This window comes from Myotis brandtii, unplaced genomic scaffold (genome assembly GCF_000412655.1).
Source record: "Myotis brandtii unplaced genomic scaffold, ASM41265v1 scaffold208, whole genome shotgun sequence".
In the NCBI taxonomy this organism is placed as follows: Eukaryota; Metazoa; Chordata; class Mammalia; order Chiroptera; family Vespertilionidae; genus Myotis; species Myotis brandtii.
This window is the reverse complement of record NW_005357764.1, coordinates 7,156,536-7,168,988: the sequence shown is the minus strand read 5'-3', so window position 1 is coordinate 7,168,988 and position 12,453 is coordinate 7,156,536. Positions and strand designations below refer to the sequence as shown.

General features: G+C 45.7%; 1 protein-coding gene across 12 annotated transcripts in view; it reads left to right on the top strand.

Moving 5' to 3' along the window:
• LOC102256783 (core histone macro-H2A.1) overlaps positions 1–12,453 on the top strand; it is a 67,028-nt gene that overhangs the window by 43,969 nt on the left and 10,606 nt on the right. For 4 of the 12 annotated variants that reach the window (XM_014539152.1, XM_014539151.1, XM_005865586.2 and 1 more), the window contains exons 5-6: positions 4,058–4,157; positions 10,551–10,640. The exons of 1 other annotated variant lie outside the window; for it this stretch is intronic. In XM_014539152.1, coding sequence (XP_014394638.1) covers positions 4,058–4,157; positions 10,551–10,640 — 190 coding nt within the window. Of the gene's footprint in view, positions 1–4,057; positions 4,158–5,841; positions 5,933–10,550; positions 10,641–12,453 lie in introns of those variants that run through there. 7 more of the 12 variants (XM_014539153.1, XM_005865589.2, XM_005865588.2 and 4 more) reach the window with 5 other exon arrangements.

Sequence of the window (12,453 nt, the reverse complement as noted above, 5' to 3'; positions counted from 1 at the left end):
ATGTTGTTGTCCCCCCCCCCCCATCTCCATTCTTCTTCTCTATACCATCTTCTACCTCCTCCCAGCACCTCCCCCCTGCAGTCACTGCCCTGTTGTCCAGGTCCATGAGTTGTGTTGTTTTTTTTCATCAATCCCTCCTTCCCATCCACCCCCACCCCTCCACCAGAGCTGTCTGCCTGTCCTCTATGAGTCTCTATTTTGCTTATTAGTTCAGTTCATTAAAATCCACATATGAGTGAAACCATATGGTACTTGTCTTTCTCTGACTGGCTTATTTCACTTAGCATAATGTTCTCCAGGTACATCCATGCTGTCACAAAGGGCAAAATTTTTCTTTCTTTTTATGTCCGAGTAGTATTCTGTTGTGTAAATGTACCATAGCTGTTTTATCCATTCATCTAGTGATGGGCACTTGGGCTGTTAGCTCCTGTCGACTACCCCAGAGTCAACCTCAGATCAGAACTCGTCACACCCTTTGCTGGATGATTGCAAATATTTCTAAAATTGCAGCACTCAGCCCTACAAATGGAGATGCCTTTCTTGGTCTTGGGATCTGGATCTTGTCTGGGCTCCACTGCATGTGAACCCTGGAAGGGAGGCAGCAAGGGCTATAGACACCTAGCTGGCTCCTCTGTGACCGAGCAGTGCCACCCTCTCCTCCATTTGGGCACACCTGGTCTCAGGCCTCAGGACCAGGAGCCACAGGCACAAAAGTACCAGAAATCCAGCTAATACTGACTACACCCCACTCAGGGTCAGAGAGGGGGAGTCCAAAAGCTATAAAGTATTGATATTCTCTAATCATGTATAGACATGTCATCTGATGTTATTTAAGACATAGAGGAAAAAAGAAGTAGGTTTGACAAATGGAACTAATTTGCCTGTTTGATATCTTGACCTTTGGAGGGAGACTGAAAAGAAGGTTGAGCTGGAACTCAGTGTAGAATAGTCAGCTGTAGGAGAAGGGGCTGAGTGCAGGCCCAGACGGACCACCCGCTTCTCTCTCTAGTACATAGTTACATGTTAGTGGTGAGAACAAAACCATGAGACTGCCCTTTGTGTTAAATGTGCTTAATGACTCAAGACTTCCACATCCAGGACGAGGGACCCCCAACTCCATCACTGCAGATGCTCTTTAGCACAGTAAACTGTCCCCCCAAAACGTGGCATCACAGAATAAAGTGGCACTTCAAGTCAGCATGGGCACCAGTGCTGGCAACTAATGAGCTAGCAGCCCTTTCTAGCACCCTGTCTCCCTCCCTGTAGCAGGAGATGGACAGTTTATAGTTCGGAGCACTATTTTGAAGCAGTACTTTGGCCCTTTATTGGCTATTACTGTCAGGTGAAAGTCATGGGATATAATGCAAACGAGGCAAGAGTCGCAAAACTGACACAAATTTTTACACAAAGCACAATAGCATTTTACACAAAAGCATGTTAAAATGTTATAACACATTAATTTTGACTTGGATTTTAGGAAATGTTTCAAAAAGGGTACTTGAGAATGATGACTATATGGTACTTCATATCCTACAAGTCTTTATTTTTCTATCTGTGGCAGTTAAACTAAGGCTTGAATATTGCAAGCAAGTTGGAGTGGAGAAAAGTGATACTGTGCTCCCTGCAACTGTATAAGGCACGGTTGCTAAGCTACTCACAGGAGAAGCCACCTGGTTTTAGGAGGCTGGGATCTAATTGTTGCTGACAAGGAATTTCACAAACTGAAGTTTTAAGAGTCATCGCTCTTACTGCTCTGTGATTTTACCTACTATTCACACACATTGTTGAACTGTTTTCAAAGAGAACACAGTGCTGGGAATCTGAATGAGCTAAAACTTTTTTCTTCTGTGGTTCAATGGAAATTTACAACCCCTTTTTAGAGAGATAAAAACCTGATTTTATTTTATTTTTAAATACTCCAGTATGTAGTTCTATAAATCTGTGTCAGTGGTAGTAATGATTTAGGCCTCCTGGTGGGGTCAGTGTTATCTGAAGCAGTTGGGAAGGCAGTGTAAGGGGGTATGAGTGAGTCTTTAGCCTCCCTAACTATCAGCATGGCAGATGCAGCACTGGAGGCCACTAAGGGCAGGGGGACCCAGGGGTTTGCTCCCCCAGGTCCAGACACCCTATTCCTGGGGCTGGAAAACTGTAAGGAGATAAGGAGCTCTTGAAGCAGCAATGAGGAGGAAAGGGCCGTTACCCCTTTCCATACTGTGGCTGATGATTGGCTTCTGAGAATCCAGGATGAGTGGAAACTGACAAATCCATGAAGAGTGGGCATTCAGCTCCTGGGCCTCCAGGAGTGTCCACATGTGTCCTGATCTTTGTGTGACACATTCTAGCCTGAAACATACCAGATGCCACCACTAGACCTCAGGCTTCTGGGGAAATTCAGGCCAGGTTGCATGCAAAGTGGACAGCATAGTAGAGATGAAGTAGTCCTTTCATCCCACAGGCAAGGGCAGGAGAGTGGGCCACAGAGAAAACATGGTTCTCCATGAGGAATTTAGAAGCAGTTCTATGGAAGACATTGCTCTTTCCATCCTCCTTAGTTTAAGCAGACTTTGGGGACAGAAAAAGAATTGCATTTCATGTGACTGGCACAGGGAAGTAAGACCAGCCAGTTTTCTCCTTCCTTTTCCATTTTGAGGGAATGAGAGACACCAAAAATTGACAATTAAAGTCTAGACTAAACATGTCACTCGTATCTTTAACAATCACTTTTGATATCTTAAGATTGACTGATCATATTATGTAAAAAAAAGAAAAAGATAGGATATTACTATTTCCTATAGCCAAGTAGGTATGTCAAGCATCCTGGGTGTCTATCCAGTAGCTCCAAGCCACCAGCTCCTTCCCTATCAAAGTCAGGCCTGATGTGCCCTAAGTAGTGGGCACCAAGCTCTCTTCCAGACGGCCAGGTTGGCTCTGCCTCTGCCTGCGCAAATGCTCTGGCCTGCTGGGCCCTGCAGGCTGCAGTCAGCAGGTCTGGGGTGCTAACTACTCTGGGGGCTCTCAGGCATTGCTCTTTGCTTCAGCGTTAGGAATTTATGTCACTGGAGAATGAGCATCTTAGAGAGAGAGAGAGAGGCAGAGAGGGAGTGTGAACTGGAGCTGGCTTTGCTGCAGACACTTGTACCTAAGAACAGGAAGGGGAAGAGTATAAACAGGATGTAGTCCTGAACCACCTAATTTAATTCCCTTTGCTGCTTTCACAGCTGAATCTAGAACTTGGGAGTCCTCTCATACTGAAGGTTGCTATGACAACAGAATAATAGTGGGGAGGGGGACATTCAGTGACTCTATAGAAAGAGCCAGTTGGTTCGGTGCTCATAAAACTCACTCAAGGAAAATGCTCGACCCATGGGGCCTCAGAGTAACCTCACCAACAAGGCGAAAAACATTTAAAAGACACATTGTCTCGCTGGAAAACTGCTGTTTTCTTCCTGGGCTTCATCAGACCTTCAGTATTACATGACTAATGGACATGTCAAATTAGATGTTACTGAGCAACAAACATTCTCCTCCTTGCCACCCCTGAACAGGGCAGAGAGCCAGCCAGCAGGAGTCATGGTGATGGGGACAGCCTTAAAGCCCATGGCCACTTGGAGAATGGCAGAGCTACTAGGGGTTTGCCCAGACTAGCTGGGGCTTCCACACCACCCCACTGCTCAAAGAAGAAGATAGTCACATGGAACCCCCACCCAGCAATGAGCCCTCTGATTCTGGGTCCTGCCAGCTGCTTTTCTTTGGCCCACAGATCACAAGTTCTTTTAAAAGAAAGTGGATCCACCAGCCCGATATGGCTCATGCCTTCCTTTTGCCCTAAGCATCACCCAACAGGTTCTGGACCCTCAAGCTAGCTTGCTTCCTTTGAGCATCCTGAGTGACATTTGGGTCTTTTGTTAGAAATGGATTTGTTTTAGCCAGTTACTCCCTGTTCCCCTTTGTGCCCAGTGCCCTTGAAGTGTTCACTGCCCTCATCTGTGTCCCAGGCTCACTTCTCTGTGACTTCCCGGCTGTCCTGTTATTTCCCACCTCATGCTTTTCTTTTCAGCTGAACCTTATTCACAGTGAAATCAGTAATTTAGCCGGCTTTGAGGTGGAGGCCATAATCAATCCTACCAATGCTGACATTGACCTTAAAGATGACCTAGGTAATTGGGGATGGGGTTTGGCGTCGCCAGCTGTCAGATGAAAAGTTATGGAACCCAGAATTTAGGTTCTTCATCTTCTCAAACTTAAGATAGTCCACCCAAATTCCCCAATACAAGATGAATTTTTCGTTGTAGACATTGAATGTCTACTTAGAGCCATTCCAAATGGAAATGATCTGATGGTGTTTCGTTAAGTGCAATTGGCTGCTTTCTTATCCTTGATAATAAATATATTGCCATCTAAATTCTCTTCCATAATGATCACACTGACTGCTGGTTACTTGGGGGGGATTTAAAAAAAATGTATTTGGTTTTTTTAGAACGGAAAAATCTCAGGTAACTACAAAATGATAGTTTCTCCATTTAAGCCTTAATTAGAAATGACAACTCAAAGCTTCAAAGCAACTGAAAAGGGAGACAAGCTGAATCAGTATACAATTAAGCTGTCTTTAATCCACCAGCAAATTGGTTTCCCCAAAATTTACTGCCTATTGTCACTTGTTCAACTTTTTTTTGCAACTGAAAACAGTATATGTCTGAGTGCCACCGTCATGAATTATTTGGCTAGAGGATGATATCAAACAGAGGGACAATATTTCTTCCCAAGTGAGTTCCTACAGAGGAAGGCTCTGCTCCCTAGCCACAGGGTCTCCCTGCTCAGGAGGATAGAGGGTTCAGAGCCATCTGAGAGTGACCCTCAGGCATCCATCTGTGGCTTCATCTTTGCTGTCAGCTCAGAGGCCCCAAAAGGCTCCTGTCCTCTTAGCTGTGAGCCTTGCCAGGGGCAGTGGACTAGCACGTGTCCACACCGAGGCATCCTCTTGCCTGATGCTGACTTACATGCGTTTTGTGTGCCTTAGCTCCCACATTAGGCAGATTTCCTGGCTGGGAGGGAGACTTGTTCCAGAGTGCCGGCCCAGCCCACACAACCTCGGTGCAGCAGTGGGCTGAGGACATGGGACTGGGACTCAAGAATGCCCTGCTTGAACTTGTTTTCCAACTGCCTTTACCAGATACCGTCTCTAAAAACAACAAAGGCTCCAAGCTAGAAAAAGCAAGGATTCTATCCTATTTTATGTACTAATACATAGAAATAAGATTACCTAGAATAAGAGGTAGGCCTGGAAAAATATTCTTACTCTTTGAAGCGAGAAAATAAAGACAGTCCTCTATGTATACCTATACTGTTTTCTCGGTTTTCAAGAAGGTAGATCAACTGATGAATGTCACAAGAATGAATATCAAACCTGGAAAGTTAACTGCTGCTGACAAAATGGAGAAACTGATTGTTTTGGTTGGCCTGATAGTCCACCACTTTTTTTTTTTAAACAGATGCCATGTTTTAGTAGCATTTTCAGTGGGGTTCCAGTTACACAGGCTTTGCGAAGTGAAATGGGGCATTCGTTGTTTTGTTATTTCTTTTAACCTTTGAAATGATCTCATCTGTGTGTTTCTCTTTTTTTGGGACTTGTCATTCAAATGTTTAATTTCAACATGTCACATTTGATATTCCTCCTCCTCCTCACCCCCATCCACGTGTGCGCACACTTCGTGGACTGTGCCCCCTGGGCTCCTATGTTGGAATCGACCAGGTAGGCCAGCCCTGCCATGGGGCGTTAGTGAATGTGCCTGTGCGTGGGTCTCGGTCCAACACGGTTGATATACATTTGTTTACCTGTTATAGTTGCAAGTTGTACAGGCTGACATTGCCTCGATCGACAGTGATGCTGTCGTTCACCCGACAAACAATGACTTCTACACCGGTGGTGAAGTAGGTAATGCCTAGCTGGGTGCTGCCGAGTATGTGTGTGCATGGTCAGTCGGCCGCCGCAGACAGCTTGATCTTTGACAGCTATGCAGGGCTGCATTCATTTCACACTTCCAGCTGTCCTGACCTTCCCAAGGTCGACCTTCCCAAGGTCTCCCATCCCCGGGTTGTGAACATGAAAAATACAGCTAGCTGTCAGCCAGGTGTATCTTGCAGCTCACCAATGGGCACGCTTCTGGTTTAGAAACTGGTTCATCAACCTCATTTCTTCATTTGCTTCATGAGGCACAGCTTTGATGGAGACTGGGTTCACACATGACTTCAGCTGCCAGGGCAATGCAACCAGATCGGCTGAGGTGCATCCAAGACCTCTCCTGTGCCCTCTGTGCACAAGACACACAGGGAAGCTGTGCTCAGGTCTCCGTGCCCCACCCCAACCCCCCACATCTCTCTCTACATCAGAAGCACACTCCTTCCTGAAAATGGTCTTAAAGCTCAGGTGCCCACCGGGGCAGTTTCAGAACACTCTCCCATACTCAGGGGTTCTCAGACTTTCCAGGAACAAAATCACCTCATTCTGATGTGTCTTGAGAAACACTCTCCTGGACCCAGAAAGCCCCTTCTCTCCCCAGCAGCTGACACAAGTCATCGGTTGGTTCTGTGCTAAATAGCTGAGAATGGGCTGAGGTAGAGAGCACTGGGGGTGCTGAGCCTGTGGCTGCCAACTTGTTGCCACAGTGGGCCAGGCAGTGCCCTGCTTTAAAAATGTTCTGAGGCATTTATGTGATGAGGCATCGATGGCAAAAAACAGAATTGGAGCTAAGTACAGGGGCTTGAATCTTAATCTCACCATTTACTGGTTATGGGGCCTGGGCAAGTCAGTTAACTCCCTGATGCCTCGGTTTCCCTATCTTAAAAATAGTGCTAATAATGAGAATTATGTTCAATAACTAATAAGCAAAGCACCGTGTTTTGTGCCTGGCTCATGATTGGTGCTGACCTATTAGTGCTCGCTCCCGTGTGTGTGATTTTTACAGTAGATATGCTGGTCCTGAGAGGAGCATTCTGAGTGTAGATTCAAACACCAGCTTCCAGAGAGAATGGAGACATCTCTAACTAGGGCAAAGGTGAGGTCATAGTGAAGGATGAGGCTCTCAGGATTTTCGTGAGTGTCCTGGATACTGGAGGCACTGCAGTTAATAGTCTGGTGGCCCAGCTCTGTTTCGTGTCACTAGCAAAGCCTGCTGTTCAGTCTGCTCTAGCCTCTGTGATTTGGGCTAATTGCTGTCCTGGGCATTTTGAATTTCGGACGTGAATGGAAAGACAAACCGGATGGAAAGTCAGGATTTGCCAAGGCTACCAGGTCAAAATTAAACCAGGCTGTAGGTAATTAAAATAAACTTCCCTTTGACAAGATTTTAGAGGAGTTTAAGAGCTCCTAAGTCAGGCAGCTTAAGAGAGAGATGCTTCCTTTCTTAACCAAATGAAAACTTGGTGGGAGAAAAATACTGATTTGGAGGAAAGTAAATAAACAAACAGCTGCCACCTAGGAATTTTAGTGAAATGGAAATTATACTTCCTGGGCCTAGGGAGAGGAGAGTTGCTGAGCTGCTGGCAGTGGAAGGCCTGTGTGCAGCAGGATCAGTCACAGGTGGGGGGGGCGGGTTGGTAGAGCTAGAGGCTTTGAGAGGGTCACACGCAGTCAACTGAGCCCCCTCAAGAACCCAGTCCTTCCTGAATAATGATAGTGCCAATCCTTTTCCCCCTGGCCTGCTTGTCCTCAGCCCACTGGTATGCACAGAGTAAACATATGATAGCCTCAGAGACATGTAAGTAACTTGGGTTCAAGAGCTTGCCCAAGGTCACATCTCTCACTCACACTGTCACAGCTGGGAAAGAACCGCAGGTCCAGACTGCCTGACAGACTGAGGAGGAATCCGAACCCAGGTCTTCAAAAGCCCACCTCACTGCTTTTTCTTGGCGAACCAGTTCAAACTAGTACTGAGCCCAGATTCTTTTCTAATTCCAAACCAATGATCAACCAGATTCACACGTACTCTCAATTGGTTCCAGCTCCCCTTTTGATGTGTGAGAGGGGAAACAAGGAAGCTAGGACGCAATCACTCCATTTCTCATATTTGGTGTGAATTCCTGAGTCCCGAGACCGCTGGAAGAAGGAATGCGAGTGCAGGAATGCTTAGCCCCAGTGATTAACTATACCCATCAAAAGTTCTTTCTAACAGTGAAATAGACCACAGGCTTAGCCTGACATTTGTCCAAGCCTAAATTTTCGCTTAGGCTGTTTTGAACACTGATACTTATGCCTGCTTTCTAAGCATGAAAATAATGTTCTTGTTCTCATGGGAGTAACACATGTTTATGCTTGGGGGCAAATAAGCCAATTGCTTTATGATTAACCCTGAAGTTAAGCCTAAAAAGCAAGAGTCTGACATTGAGTGTTGACAATACAGTTGAAATGGGCCTGTTTCTTGTTAAAAAGTACCTGTGTGTCTACATGAACATGTGCATACTTATGTGTGTGTAGGAGTCAAGTCCTGACTGGGTGGATTGCCTGCAATCTAGGATTCAGTTTTTAAGTTTGGGCATTAAGTGTATTTCAACTTGCAAATTTCACTTCTAATTAAAGCAAGATTTAATTATAAAAATTTTAAAGTAAACGCTCTTCCTAAGATAGAACACCTTTAATTGTAAGTCAGCCCATTTTGGGGGGGTTGGTAGAGCTAGAGGCTTTGAGAGGGTCAAAATATTTTCTTAAATATTTTGTGTTTTAGAAAGGAGTTGGTAGTATTAATATAGTACTGATTTTATTTTCCCTTCCAAATTTCCCAGCTGTCCCAAAGAGTAAATAGGATGGAGAATGAGGACCTGAACTAGTCCTGCCTAGAGCACATTTGTCTCCCTCCTTCAAGCTGGAGACTGGGATTGGGGGAAGGCTAGACCAGGTGCAGCTGGGCAGATTCATTTTTTGGGATCCAGCAGATTCATTTTTCTCAGTGGCACAGATATTTCAGGTGAACCTGTAAGTGAGCCTCACTCACCTGGGTTGTATCCTCAGAGCCTCCACTTCCTGGTGGGTGGGGTCTCTGAGCCAAGATGCCTGAACCTGCCTCCTTGAGCCTATTCAGCCACTGTCTCTGATGCTGAACTTTGTCAGAAACACGTAGAAGTTGCCACTTAAATGCCTACTTCACTGCTTTCCAAGACAGAGGAAGGCATGGGGGCAGTCTGAGTTAATGAGGAGGGATGCTGGATTCCCTCCTCAACGATCCCAAGTTAATCTCTCTGAAAGCCAGGCTTCCTCCTAGTCAGCTGAGCGTGCCTGTCAGTGACGGCCTGCATCACTGTTCATTCATGCACCCCAGACTTCTATAGTCAGATGGCTCACAGGTCAGTACCTTTCATTAACCCTGGGGCTGTCTTGTTGGTGACAGTGCCCAGGCCCTCTGATTTTCCTTCTAGATACTTCCTGGGGTCAGTTTGCCCCTCCAGAACAAGCATTCAAATGAGGCAGATTTCTCTTAAGAAAACCAGCCCCAGTCATTGCAGGGCAAATCCCGAGAGAATTTGGGCTGGTGCATTCTGATGCACCCGACTGACCCATTCTTGACTTTTCCAAGACAAATGGTGAATCTTAAGGGGAGTATTTTGTCCTCTCGTGAGGAAAAGTACTTTAAAATGTGCGAAACTGAAGAATCAGAGCTTAAGGAAGACCGAGACCCCATTCTGGCCAAACTTTAAAGGGTGGTGTCATCTCTCATTTTGGTTACTGCTTGCTGTCCCACATGAGACATTTAACCCACAGACCTTGTCGGTGTTGGGATCTTGTTTGAGAGCTTGGCTTTCATAGCAGAAATTGGTTTATTTTTATATACCCTAATGCACAAGGAAAAGTGCTTCCTACTCCTGAACAGCGATGTCATCCTCCTTTCCCAGCTTTTGTATAATACAAGTTCATCTCTAAGCTCTGCTTCTGATGTTGCTCTCCTTTACCTGAAATGATTCTGAATCATAAGTGTGATTAAGGAAATTCTGTCTGAGGCCTTTTTTTTTTTTTTGTATTCACATATGTCTAAGCTGCAAAATAAGAACTAAGCATGGTAATAACATTGGTCCAGAAATGACCAAATCTGCATGCTTTCTTCTGGGCCTGCTGCCAGGAGGGGAGCTAGCTGCCTGATGGGAGCATGGTATGCTTCTTCTAAAACCTCCTTATTTGGGGGTTCTCCCCCAGAGACAGAGAAGAAAATCCAGGGGAGGTATCAGCCTTGGAAGCCATCTGGTTTCTCATGCCAACAAAAAGCACGTAGGGCAGGTTGCTCACAAAGAACAGGCATCTCCCATCTCTCGAATCTCTGGCTCATCCAGGATAACCCTGAGTCACCCCCAAATAAGGGTCTGCAGTGCCAGAGTGGTATCTGGCCGCTGGCGAAGCCCTTCTGCATCTCACTCTTATGACTCAGCCGAGGCTTAGCTCCTGTTTTGCAGCCATATGGGAAGTTAGCTGGTCAGATCATATAAAGTATGTAGTCACCTGACATGCTAAGTGTCTGTGTGTGCCCTGAGACACTGGAGTGGCAACCTGAGCTTGTCCTGTCCTTGTCTAGGAAACACGCTGGAGAAGAAAGGAGGCAAGGAGTTTGTGGAAGCTGTCCTGGAGCTCCGGAAAAAGAATGGGCCCTTGGAAGTGGCTGGAGGTAAGGGCAGGAAGCACGGGCATGCTTGGGTGTGGCGATGCAGGGGGTTAGGGAAAGCAGTTAGGAGACAGCTTGGGATTCAGAGGTGGAAGTACAGATGCATCTTTGAGATGGAGGGGGAACCTGTTGGCTTTACAACTTAGACTTTTGTTACATGCAGATTGTCAGGGGAGCTTAAGGGTTGTGGAAATCGCCTTTCCAATTTTTTTCTTTATTGCTTAAAATAGCTTCTAGATGTTCGATGTCAAATTTTAAGGAATTACAGAAGTCGAGTTTGGCAAATTTAAGCTCTGAGAATTAGAGACAGTGCTACTGATCCATCTGCAAAACTGCTGGTGAGAGATGCAAATTAATCACTTTTATTCAGCCATCTGTGCTTTTAATGGGAAAATATAAAGACACATTTCTCACTTGCCAATTACACCGTTCCTGATATAGGGGAAATCTGATGTGGGGAGGAATGGTGCTAAGGTCTGTAGAGGCAGAGTACTGGTTACTGCTGCCGGCCTGGATGTTGGAATTTCAGGTGGGCAGAGGCCTCCTGAGGGTCTGGAGTCCACAGGGGTGTGGCCTGGTCAGCCCACAGCTGTGCAAGGATAGGCTCTGATTTCCCTTCTTACTAGATGGTCCCCAGTGCCCATTCTGTCTTCAAATCCTGCTTTTAAAATGAATCTTAATTAAATATGGGCATCAATAATTACTGTGTGTCCACAGAATCCCTTCTCAGGGTCCATCCATCATAACCCTTTTTTCCCCCAGGGACTACATATGGCTTGCTAGCCTAGGCTAGTCATGGGTCTCTGTGCCTTTGACCTCTGTTTTGCCAGTTGTTTGCCTACAAGGGACATGGCATTGCTTAGGGGCACAATTATCCAACTCTCCCAGCCAGTTCCGCCGAACAAGGGAAGACACACACAGCATAACCTACCTGGCCAGGGTTCCTGGCCTTTCTTCAGCCCCTGCCCAGTGTCCTCCCATTGGTGTTCAGTTTGAACCTATTTGGTGGCCCTAGTGCTGCCATGCACCAGACTCAGCAAACCCATTAGATTTAGTATGGCTAGAGATCTATTCGCTTGTTTTAATAACAAAAACACACTTTGTTCTTGATTTTAAGATTTTAGAAAAGGTTTTAAAAAGATAATCACTGTTAACATGTTTCTCTCCACTCTTTTCCATGCATAGTTGAGCAGTGATGTCTGACATGGACAGACCAATGAACTAAATCCAGTCTTAGGTTTTAATAGGTCAACACTTCAGCTCAGACTTCTCAAACCAGTCAGTAAGCCTCATCAAGATGCACACTCACACTCGTGAATCTTGGTCCAGAGCTATTTCTACTGTACCATGAGACAATACCCACAAATCACTTACTAATGACATGTTCAACCAAAAAGTTTGGGTGTCTTCCTGTCGCAGTGTTGTGGGGATGTTCAGGTGCTCCAGGATAGAAGGATGCAGGCAGCACTCACCAACCCTGGGACTTAGAGCCACCTCCTTTGCATCACATCTTTGGGCACAGGAATCCTGAAATGTGCTCTAGGAGATACCAGGCTGGCTGGTTCCATTTCATTGGTGGGGGAGGGGCAGACAGAGATGGAGCAGGTCTGCTATGAGTAGCTGGAGAAAGGCTCCTTTCTGGCAAAAGAAAATAGTTTCATCCTAGAAGCAGTCTACCAGGTGTACCGGTTAATAATGCGGGTTTTTTTCAATAGATGGAGTTACACGTATGTTGATATGTATGCGATTTGATATGTATGCTATTTTGTTGTATTGACTGCAAGCTTAAAAACATCACATGTCAAATTTTCTTTTT